This window comes from Prionailurus viverrinus, chromosome F1 (genome assembly GCF_022837055.1).
Source record: "Prionailurus viverrinus isolate Anna chromosome F1, UM_Priviv_1.0, whole genome shotgun sequence".
Classification (NCBI taxonomy): Eukaryota; Metazoa; Chordata; class Mammalia; order Carnivora; family Felidae; genus Prionailurus; species Prionailurus viverrinus.
The window spans coordinates 15,576,300-15,588,673 of record NC_062577.1 but is presented as its reverse complement, the minus strand read 5'-3'; the positions used below and the strand labels follow the sequence as shown (position 1 = coordinate 15,588,673).

General features: G+C 43.3%; 1 protein-coding gene across 4 annotated transcripts in view; it reads left to right on the top strand.

The window, feature by feature from the left end:
• The first annotated feature begins 688 nt into the window (after nt 1-688).
• COP1 (COP1 E3 ubiquitin ligase) overlaps nt 689-12,374 on the top strand; it is a 259,112-nt gene continuing 247,426 nt past the window's right edge. For all 4 annotated transcript variants that reach the window (XR_007148125.1, XM_047840424.1, XM_047840423.1 and 1 more), the window contains exon 1: nt 689-1,272. Coding sequence is in view for 3 of the 4 variants with exons in the window: in XM_047840424.1 (XP_047696380.1) it covers nt 872-1,272 (401 nt within the window). In the remaining variant the exon portion in view is untranslated. The remainder of the gene's footprint in view (nt 1,273-12,374) is intronic.

The following is a 12,374-nucleotide window of genomic DNA, read 5'->3' as shown; positions in this document are numbered from 1 at the left end:
ACTGTGAAATAGTTTAACAGCAGAACCCGGACTCCTTGACTCTCAGTCTAGTGCTCTTTTCAACAGCTCAGGGCTTCTGGGTTTTTTCCTTGCGTCCCAGTTAGTCTACAGAGCCTTCAAACCGCGACTCGGAAGCACCTGCCGGGCCCTCGCCACTGGGTCACACCGCCCGCCTCTCGGGCGACGGCCACAGCGACCGCTCCCTCTTCAGGTTCAGGAATGAGGCTCTCCCCCAACAGGCGTGGTGCAGCGACTCCGCGCCGGCGCCGTTCCGAGTGTGGAGCAGAGACCCCCGGGCCACCAAGAGGGTCGGCGACCAGAGCGCCTGCGCAGTAGCTTCGAGCGCACTTCTCTCTCCCCCTGGCTTCCAAACCATTTGGCCACCCTACCATTCATTCCTCTCTCCGCAGTCCTTTCACCCTTTAGGACAGCCTGCCCTCCATTCGTCACGAGCTGCACTAGCTGCCGAGGAGCCCGACCGGCTTTGCTAGACCGCCGCCGGGAGCGCGCTGCGCGCGTCCGAGCGGTCCGCGGAGTCGTCTCCGCCGCCGCTCCCGCCCCTTCCGCCTCTCGTGTGCGCGCACGGCCGGCCTTCGGCGCGCCCGGGTTGGCTGCTGCGGGGCCCGCGGTGGCGGCGGCGGCGGCGGTCTCGACAGCGGTAGTGGTTTCTCCTCCGCTTTTAGGTTCCTCCGCCCCCTCCCGTCGGACGCTGCCGGGTGCCAGCCTTGAAAAAGCCAACTTTATTGTTCCTCAGCCCCACCTCCCGGCGCGGCGCGCGGCCTCAGGATGCACTGAGGCTGAGCGGAGGGAGGCGGCGGCGGGTCGCGGTCCCTCTCCTCTGAGCGCCCGGCCGGAGGTGGGGGGAGTCACGATGTCTGGGAGCCGCCAGGCCGGGTCGGGCTCCGCCGGGACCAGCCCTGGCTCCTCGGCGGCCTCCTCGGTGACTTCCGCCTCCTCGTCCTTGTCCTCTTCCCCGTCGCCCCCTTCCGCGGCGGCCGCGGCGGCGGCGTCCGGCGGGGCGGCCCAGGCCGCGGGCTCGGGCGGCCTCGGGGGCCCGGCGCGGCCTGTGCTGGTGGCGGCCGCCGTGTCCGGCAGCGGCGGCGGGGCGGTGTCCGCCGGCCAGTCTCGGCTCAGCTGCGCGGCCAGGCCCAGCGCCGGCGTAGGAGGGAGCAGCTCCAGCCTCGGCAGCGGCAGCAGGAAGCGACCTCTGCTTCCCCCGCTGTGCAACGGGCTCATCAACTCCTACGAGGACAAAAGCAACGACTTCGTGTGGTGAGTTTGAAGAGCATTGCCCTCCCTTTCGCTGGACGCGGAGTTTCTCTTGTTTGGGCTGGTGGGGTCCGGTGGGAGGGTGGTCTGGTCGGTGCCTTGGCGGTGCCTGCAGACCTTGAGGCCGGTGGTTGATGGGGGGAAGAAAGCTTGGTAGTCCCGGGGGCTGGGAGGGTACGGGTAATATAGAGGCCGGTGCTGGAGGGGAGGAAGTGAGGGGAGTTGAGGGAATAAATAAGAGGGGGCGAGAAGGAAGGTCAAATAAATGGTTGTGCGTAAAAGGAGAAAGTTGGGCCTTGGATTTTATGGTTATCTGGTGAGTTAGACACCCTGTCGGTCCGTTTTGCTTGTTGGAGTGAATTAAACTCGTAAAGGGAGAGGATTAAGCTTCCCATGGTGTAGTTGGTCAAAATTTGCTTATTGAAAGTATGGTAGATGGTGCTCTAGACATGGGTTGTGAGTATTTTAAGGAGAAGTAGTAGTATTTCATGTAAATATCTCTCCTGTGCGTGAGTATCCTCCCACTTCAAAGGGTAGGCCACTTTTAAATCTGCGGTTAAGGCTACCGTGGTCATGAAGTCTGTTCACAAAAAATTCCACTTGTCACTGAATGTCTTGAAAAAGGGAATCACATCTATTAAATATTATCCGTGTGTCAGATGTAACTGTATTAGATTTGTATAACACTATACAGTATACTGGAACTTCTGTGTTGAGAAACGCCAGGTATTACACATTTTGGCATCGTAGTTGGCATCTTGAATGACACACAGTAGCATTCAGTTTTGATACTTGACATAGATGGGTTATCCTTATTAAGCGAGAGATGGAGTTGATTGTTTTACCGAAAGCGTTTTGGGATTTTCATTGGGTTTGGTATCCAGAACCCAATCCAAATGGTAGGATTATGAGAAAGGAATTGCTTTTAGCTGAGTGAGAACTGGCAGGATTTTATGCTTTTCCTCTGGAGGAAATTGTTGATAGACTTCGTATATTAGTGATGTGGGAAGTTGGCCTGCACTGTCATTGTAGGGGAAGTTGATTTACTTCAGGGTTGAGGATGATGTGAATTGTTGTCATTAAATAAGATAGGGCTAGAAGTTGGAACTGTAGGAAATACATTGATTAGACTTAGGTGTAGTTCTTTTTTTTTTTCTTTTTTTTCAATGTATTTTCTTTAAAAATTTTATTTATTCTGAGAGAGAGAGGGAGGAAGGGAGGGACAGGGGAGAGGGGAGGGGGGAGAGAGAGAGAGAGAGAGAGAGAGAGAGAGAGAGAATTCCAAGCAGGCTCCTCGCTGTCAGCACAGAGCCCTGTGTGGGGCTTGAACTCATGAACAGTGAGATCATGCCCTGAGCTGATACCAGGAGTCCGCTTTTTAACTGACTGAGCCACCCAGACACCCCTTTCTTTCTTCTTTTAAAAATTTGCTTATTTATTTTGAGAGAGACTCAGTGCAAGTGGGGGAGGGCAGAGAGAGAGAGGGGGCAGTGGATCCAGAGTGGGTCCCGTGCTGACAGCAGAGAGCCGGATGATGGGCTTGAACTCATGAACAGTGAGATTGTGACCTTGGCCGAATTCGGATGCTTAACCGACTGGCCCGCCCAGGCACCCCGAAGAATGAAGAAATGTCTTCATTCATATTTTTGCTTTGTTCTTAAATTATTCTGGATTCAGAATTCATTCATTTTTCATTGAAACTTGGCTGTAATTGTGACTGTTATTTATAAATAACCAGTTTGTGATTGGGTCTAAGGGGTGTTTGTATCCAGTTGAGAGTGCCATATGATGAAGTATAAGCTAATGAAGCAAAATGAGCATTTTCAGATTTGTCCTTTTAGCCATCATTGGCATTTTAATTTTCAGAAGGCTGAAAGAAAACAAATATGTCAGCATTCATATAGCATTCACATAGAATATGTGAGAAATAAAGGAATCCATCATTCATTCAAGATACTTATTTGGCACACAATGTCTGCGAGGCACCACATGGGTTGCATTGTACTTACTATTGGCCATTTTGTAGGGAGTTGGAGAGCCATAGAGTAGTATAAACAGCTGGCATTGATTTTTTTTTTTTTCTTTGCGGGGTCTTGGGGAGGTAAGATTATTAAAATTTTTGTTAGTCACCTACTTTTTAACAATTTCAGTCTATTTTCCCAAGTCCTAACCTGGAAGTACCCAGTGAAAGTCTTTAGTTAAAAATTGTGAGGGGTGCCTGGGTGGCTCAGTCGGTTAAGCGGCCGACTTCGGCTCAGGTCATGATCTCGTGGTCTGTGAGTTCGAGCCCTGCGTTGAGCTCTGTGCTGACAGCTCAGAACCTGGAGCCTGTTTCAGATTCTGGGTCTCCCTCTCTCTGACCCTCCCCCATTCATGCTCTGTCTCTCTCCTGTCTCTCTCAAAAATAAATAAACGTTAAAAAAAAAATAAAAAAAAATTGTGAATATTTCTGGGGCACTTGGGTGGCTCAGTCAGTTGGGTGGCTCAGTCAGTTGAGTGTCCAACTTTGGCTCAGGTCATGATCTTACGGTTTGTGAGTTCGAGCCCTGTGTCCAGCTCTGTGCTGACAGCTCGGAGCCTGCTTCGGATTCTGTCTGTGTTTCCCTCTCTCTCTGCCCCATCCCTACTCATGCTCTGTCTCTCTCTGTCTTAAAAATAAATGAAACATTTAAAAAAATTGTGAATATTTCACTTTCTAAGTATCTCATTAGTCCATTATTTCTTTTTTGGTGAGGTTGAATATTCAGAAGAATTCATTAATAGGAATCTATCTTCCCAGTTCTCAAGCTAGATTTGGTTTGGCCAGCCTTTTGGGGTAGAAGAAAGGGATTAGGATTAGGCGGGGGCCAAGGAATCTTTTTCATTTCTAATTGGCTTTGGGTGGTTGTTCTTGTCTTATATGCCTCAAGGTCAAACGGAACCAACTGAAATTACTTTATGCTTTTCCATTTAAATGAAGCTAAAGCTTGAATAATGGTGATAATTCCCTATTCATCAGATTTTAAAACCCATGTTTATACTTCACATTTCATTTTATCCTTAAAACAATTCCGTGAAGTTATAGATAACTTCCAGTTTTGCTATAATACTAATATAATTGTATTCCCTTTGAGGTACAGAGAAGTAATTTTGTTTCAGATTGGTCAACTATGGGTAAAATGAGAACTCAGATCTCCCAGTTCTCAATTTAGTGCTTTATTTGTATTTTTTAGCCTATGCTACTCCCCCCCCTTTTTTTTAAGATTTTATTTATTTATTTTTTATTTATTTTATTTTTTTTATTAAAAAAAAAATTTTTTTTTAACGTTTATTTATTTTTGAGACAGAGAGAGGCAGAGCCTGAATGGGGGAGGGTCAGAGAGAGAGGGAGACACAGAATCGGAAGCAGGCTTCAGGCTCTGGGGAGCCCGACGCGGGGCTCGAACTCACGGACCGTGAGATCGTGACCTGAGCTGAAGTCGGACGCTTAACCGACTGAGCCACCCAGGCACCCCCTTTTTTTTTTTTTTTTTAATTTTTTTTTTAATGTTTATTTATTTTTGAGAGAGAGAGTGTGAGCAGGTGAGGGGCAGAGAGAGAGGGAGACACAGAATTGAAGCAGGCTCCAGCACAGAGCCCGACACGGGACTTGAACTCATGGACCTCGAGATCATGACCCGAGCCGATGTCAGACACTCAACCGACTGAGCCACCCAGGCGCCCCTAAGATTTTATTTTTAAGGAAATCTCTGCACCCAACTCGGGGTTTGAATTTACAATCCCGAGATTAAGAGTTGCATACTCTACCAATTGAGCCAGCCAGGCACCCCTAGCCTCCTGATTCTTAAATGTGGTAGGTTGGAGGGAAACAGCTGTTTCATAATCACAGGAGATATATTGTTTATCCCTGACCACTCTCTCCTCCTGCCCACGTCCCAAGAGGACATACTAGAATTGGAGGCTTGAGTGGTAGTGTAATTTGCAAAAGCTACCTAGGTGATAATAACCTATCTTTCCCCTTTTTTGAGAACAGTTGATTTAAAATCAAATGCCTGATTTTCAGTAACACACATTGGATTCTCTTGACTTCTATCATATTTGAAAGTAAGTTTACATTTAATTGCACAATTGATGAACATTTTAGGAATTTATGGTTTTCATGTAAATGTTTTTTTCATACAAAGGATTGAAAGTATTAAGTTGTAGAGAATTTTTTTTAAGTTATTTTTTTATTTATTGTAAGATTAAAGAGCACAAATGGGGTAGGGGCAGAGAGAGAGGGAGAGAGAATTTCAAGCAGGCTCCGCACTGATACCATGCAGAGCCTGATGCTGGACTCAAGCTCAAAAACCATGAGATCATGACCTAAGCGGAAATCAAGAGTTAGACACTTAACCAACTGAACCACCTAGGTGCCCCAAGTTGAAGATAATTCCAGTAGTGTATTGTAGTTGGAGAATCTGTAGTACAGGAGAGGGTAGTATTTAGCTGAAGTTGGGTAAATCTTTAACATTCAAAGGAAGTCTTTGTTATTTTGATTTTTCTAATTTTTCTTACATGAGCCATTTAAATTGATGAATCTAAGATGACTTGTTTCTTCTATCACATTACTGTTGCTTCTTCATTAGCTTTTCCAACTACCTAAATTCCTTTTTCTACCTCTGCAAGTCTCAGTTATTCTCTAAGTTGAGGCAGAAATAAATATTTTCTTTTTTATTTATTTTTTTAATGTTTATTTTTGAGAGAGAGCGAGAGACTGAGTGAGGTAGGAGCAGAGAGAGAGAGAGAGAGAGAGGGAGAGAGAGACTCTGAAACAGGCTCCAGGCTTGAAGCTGTCAGTACAGGGCCTGACACCAGGCTTGAACTCAGGAACGGCGAGATCATGACCTAGGCGGAAGTCGTATGCTTAACCGACGGAGCCACCCAGGCGCCCCAGAAATAAGTATTTTCAAGTAGATAGTAAGCCCCTTGTAGGAAGGTTAATTCTGATCACCTGCCTAATAGAAAATAGGTAGGATCTACATTGAATAGATCTACTCTTTAATAAATATGTGACTGCCTCTCTTGTGTCATGCTGTTAATAATAGACCGTCCTGAAGGAGCTCATGATTTAATGCAGAGAGAGAGACTTTTAGTCATATAATTATAGTTTCATATCCTGACATCGTTGCTTCTTCTTAGTACCATGGCAGACGTCATTCTTTTGAATTTTTTTTTTTTCAACGTTTATTTATTTTTGGGACAGAGAGAGACAGAGCATGAACGGGGGAGGGGCAGAGAGAGAGGGAGACACAGAATCAGAAACAGGCTCCAGGCTCTGAGCCATCAGCCCAGAGCCCGACGCGGGGCTTGAACTCACGGACCGCGAGATGGTGACCTGGCTGAAGTCGGACGCTTAACCGACTGCGCCACCCAGGCGCCCCATCTTTTGAATTCACATGTATGTCGGAGTCCTCAACATAGCACTCTAGGAAGCCATTACCTACTAATCACATTTAGCGCTAAAGATGAAACCTATTGATCATTCTTGCTATTGTGTTTTTCTGGCTGTCAATAAGTGAAATAAAATAGAAATCATATAACTTGTCATGGTACAGACAACTTTGAACTTTTGGTTACATACTTACATACAGTGTATGTACAGTGTATGTTTTACTGGGTATCAGGGTGAAAAATATTTGAAAGTTCCTGAATTATGGTGTATGATTTCTCTTGCAACTGAAAAGTAAATGAAAAATTTAGGTGGCCTATTGAAAGCCTAGTGAGCTTCTAAATAGGATTAAATGTATTTTCAAGAGCTGTTAAAGTGTATTCAGCTACTGAAATAAACTGTAGAATTCATTATGTTGTTATTGTAGTAACATCAGGCAAGAACTTGCTTGAATCTGCAAAAGTGAAGCTTGATGAATCTCTTGCGTTATAATGCATGTACCATTTGGGTGACAATGATGGCGAAAGATGCTCTGCAGAAAATGATATTAAATCATAGCAGTTCATAATGCTCTTTCTTGCTGTCAGATGGCGGGTTGTCTGCCTCATTGTCAGCAGAAGACTTAGGTGAATGAAGTGGTAGAGCAAACGAAAGAGAAGATTATGAAATAGCGTATGAAAGACTATCAACTTGAATTCTGGTCTATAAATTGAAAGGAAAGTACTGATGCAGTTCATTACTAAATGTGTTAATAGCTACCTTTTCCTTTTACAAGTCTTTTTTTTTTTTAAGTTAATTTTAGAGAGAGAGAGAGAGCACGCGCGTGTGAGCAAATGCCCTGGGGAGAGAAAGAGACCATCCTAAGCAGGTTCTGAGCTGTCAGCATGGAGCCCAGGGTGGGGCTCGAACCCAGGAACCATGAAATCATGACCTGAGATGAAACGCAGAGTTGGATGCTTAATCGACTTAGCCACCCAGGCACCCCAAAGCCTTTTCTGATTATAAACCAACATTACTTATTTGGTCATATTCTAAAAAATGTTTTTTATTTTTTTTAAAAGATTTTATTTTTGTAAGTAATCTTGACACCTGATGTGGGGTTGGAATCCACAACCCGGAGGTCAAGAGTCACATGCTCTAACTACTGAACCAGCCAGGAGCCCCTAAAAATTGTTATTGATTAAAGTAACTGTAGCCTTAAACCTTGTTGCTCATTTTTTCTCCTTAAATGTATATATTGTTACTGGGGTTTTCTTTCTGTTTTGAATACTTACTTTAGCCTGCAGTCCTTTTCCTCAAAGCTGCTATAGCTTGGGAGAAAATGTTTAACAGTGGAATTAGTCTTCTCTTTCCTGTTAAAATTTGTATTATACAAAATAAAACGCTTCTTAAATTCTTGACTTGTTTTTGTATGTGGTGTTTCCCCATCTGTGCTCTTCACTTTACTTGTTCTTTGCCGTCTCTCTTCATACATGCATGTGCCACGTTCTAGATGTATAGGTTCCTACCATCTCAACTAATATTTCATTGAGAGTAAATTGTTTTCTCTTCATACAAGTTAATTGTTCTTTCATTTTTCATAATTAAGTTTCATGAACTGTTTTTGTCTCTGTTTCTATGTAGAGAGTAGGGTTGTATAATAGGTGGTCTGATTTCTGTTCACTTAAATTCTGGTATTAACCTGTGGAAGCCCATCTTTCTCTCTTCCTAGTCTGTGCGGTTTGGGGTGGGTGCTGTTCTTCACCAAATTCAGAGCTGGAACACATGACCCCAAGCCCAAGTAGTCTCTTGTATTGGAATTCCGTGGCTTCAGTGTTACTTCACAGATTGGCATTTTGGGTTTAATGGAGGTATTGAGACAAAGTTGGTTAGGTAAAAATTACAGATAACTATTTTTGGGACTCCTTTGGATACTTTAAATTCAAAGTTAATAAATGCCAAGTCCACCCTAAAGTGAATGTGATGTACTAACCATTGGCTTGGTATACATACTCCTGATAAAATACATGCTCTAGGATAGGCCGTTGTTATTTGCAAGGCACTGTTTCTTTCTTTCTTTCTTTCTTTCTTTCTTTCTTTCTTTCTTTCTTTCTTTCTTTTTCTTCTTCTTCTTCTTCTTTTTCTTCTTCTTCTTCTTCTTCTTCTTCTTCTTCTTCTTTTTAATGTTTATTTATTTTTGAGAGGGGGCCATAGAGAGGGGGAGACAGAACTTCAAGTGGACTGCGGGCTCCACTGTCAGCACAGAGCCTGACTCTGGGCTTGAACCTGAGCCCAGAAGTCAGATGCTTAACCGACAGAGCCACCCAGGTGCCCCTGCAAGGCACTGTTCTAATGGTTTAACATTACTATTCAGTCTTCATGATAATTGTTTGATGCAGATACTTTCATAATTTCCATTTTGTAGATGAGGAAATGACAGAGAGGTTATGTAATTTGTTGCAGTTCATACAGTTAATAGTGCTGGTATCCGTATTTATATCCAGACATTTTGGTTCAGAGCTCAAGTTAACCACTGTATTACTTTGCCTTTAATTCAGAGGCTGGGGGTTTTTGTTTAAATTTTTTTTTTAATGCTTATTTATTTTTGAGAGACAGAGACAGAATAGAATGTGAGAAAGCGAGCGGGGGAGGGGCAGAGGGGGAGACACAGAATATGAAGCAGGCTCCAGGCTCTGGGCTGTCAGCAGAGAGCCCAGTGTGGGGCTCAAACTCACCGAACTGCAAGATCGTGACCTGAGCCAAAGTCGGATGCTTAACCGACTGAGCCATCTAGGCGCCCCTGGAGATTTTGTTTAAAATCAGCTTTATTAAGGTATAATTTGTATACAGTAGAAATCACTAGTTTTAATTGTGTAGTTCAGTGAGTTTTGATAAGTGAATACATCTGTATTATCACCACCCTAATCGAGATCTAGAACATTTTTATTACACTGGAAAGTTCGCTTGTGCCAGCACTTTGCACGTATCTGTTCCCCCCACTTCAACACCTGGCAACCAGTGATTTTTCTAGCACTATAGTTTTGCCTTTCCTAGGATTTTGTATTAAGGGAGTTTTTCAATATGCAGTCTTTTGTGTCTGACTATTTTTTTAATGTTTTATTTATTTTTTTGGGAGGGGGCAGAAAGAGAGGGGGACAGAGGATCTGAAGCGGGCTCTGTGCTGACATCAGAGAGCCTAGCCTGATGTGGGGCTCGAACTCAGGAACTGTGAGATCATGACCTGAGCTGAAGTGAGATTCTCAACCAACTGAGCCACCCAGGCACCCCTGTGTCTGACTCTTTTTTTATTTGGTGTAATGTTTTTGAGATTTAATGTTGAGTATGTCACTAATTTTTTCTTTTAATTGCTGAGTAGTATTCTGTTATATGGATATATAAGATGATATGTATATATAATCAGTTTAAAGAGATTTGATTTTTTTTGTTTCTAGTTTTTGGTAATCGTAAAGAAAGTTGTAAAAATTCATGTTCAGGTATTCATGTGGACATACCTTCATATCTCTTGGGTAAATATCTAGGAGTGTATTATTGTTGGGTTGTATGGCCAAGTGCATATTTAACTTTATAATATACCACAAAACTGTTTTTAATTTTTTTTAATGTTCATTTATTTTTGAGAGAGAAAGTGAGTGGGGGAGGGGCAGAGAGAGAGTGGGACCGAGGATCCAAAGCGGGCTCCAACTGACAGCAGTGAGCCCGACATGGGGCTTGAACTCACAAACCATGAGATTATGACCTGAGTGGAAGTCAGATGCTCAACTGACTGAGCCACCCGGGCGCCCCTGCAAAACTGTTTTTAAAAGCGGTTGTATCATTTTCATTTCTGTCGGCAAAGTATAAGAGTTCCAGTTCATGTTCTTGCTGGCATTTGGTCTTTCAGTGTTTTTTCGAAGTCTTTACAAGTCTTTTGGTTGTGCTAGTGGGTGTGTGGTAGTATTTCATTATCCTAATTTGCATTGTCTTAATGACTGATGACACTGAACATATTTTCATGTGCTTATTTTCATTTGCATATCTTTCATAAAATTTTTAAATGTTTTTATTTATTTTGAGAGAGAGAGAGAAAGAATGCGAGTCGGGGAGGGGCAGAGAGAGAGGGAGACGTAGAATCCGAAGCAAGCTCCAGGCTCTGAACTGTCAGCACAAAGCCTGATGCGGGGCTTGAACTCGTGAACCACTAGATCATGACCTGAGCTGAAGTCGGATGGATGCTCAACAGACTGAGCCATCCAGGCACCCCTGCATATTTTTTATAACGTGTTCTAATCTTCTGCTCTCTTTTCTCATTTATCTTGAGTTGTCTTTCATCATTCCAACATATTGATGTTTTCTCCCAGTCTGTTGCTTACCTATTTATATTTTTACTGATGTCTTTGAAGTGCAAAAGTTTAAAATTTTAAGTCCAGTGTATCACTTGTTTCTCTTATGGGTTATGACTTTTGTGTTCCATCCAAAAAATTGTTGTCTAACGTGAAATTCAAAGATTTTTTAAATATTTCTTCTAGATACTTTATGGTTTTCTCCTGGTTAGATAAATGATCATTTCATGTTAGTTTTTATATACTGTGTGTGGTAAGGGTTGAAGATTTTTCCTCTCTACTGTGGGTATCCAGTTATTATGGCACCCATTTGTTGAAAAGGCCATTTTTGTTCATTGAATTTCTTGGAAGCTTTCTTAAAAATTAATTAACTGGGGTGCCTGGGTGGCTCAGTCGGTTAAGCGGCCGACTTCGGCTCAGGTCATGATCTCGCGGTCCGTGAGTTCGAGCCCTGCGTCAGGCTCTGTGCTGACAGCTCAGAGCCTGGAGCCTGTTTCAGATTCTGTGTCTCCCTCTCTCTGACCCTCCCCCATTCATGCTCTGTCTCTCACTGTCTCAAAAATAAATAAAATGTTAAAAAAAAATTAAAATTAATTAACCATGTGTATGAGTTTATTTCTGGAGTCTTTGTTCCATTGATCTATATATTTATCCTTATGCCTATATCACCATCTTGATTACTGTATCATTTTAGTAAATCTTGAAATCAGACAGTATAAATTTGTTCCTGTATCTCATTTTGGTTATCTAGGTCCTTTGCATTTCCACCTGGATTTTAGGATTAGTTTACCAATTTCATCAAAAAAGCATGCTAGGATTTTAATTTGGGTTACTTTAATTTTTTTTAATGGTTATTTATTTTTGAGAGAGAGGGCAAGGGGCAGAGAAGGAGGGAAACACAGAATCTGAAGCAGGCTCCAGGCTCCAAGCTGTCAGCACAGAGCCTGACCTGGGGCTGGAACTCACAAGACATGAGATCATGACCTGAGCCCAAGTCAGACTCTCAACTGACTAAGCTAACCATGTGCCCCCATGATTTGGGTTACTTTATTTTATTTTATTTTATTTAAAAAAAATTTTTTTTTTCAACATTTATTTATTTTTGGGACAGAGAGAGACAGAGCATGAACGGGGAGGGGCAGAGAGAGAGGGAGACACAGAATTGGAAACAGGTTCCAGGCTCTGAGCCATCAGCCCAGAGCCTGACGCAGGGCTCAAACTCACGGACCGCGAGATCGTGACCTGGCTGAAGTCGGACGCTTAACCGACTGTACCACCCAGGCGCCCCGATTTGGGTTACTTTAAATCTATGACTCAATTTGGAAAGATATGACATTTTAATGATTTTGAATCTTTGAACTATGAACATTGGGTAT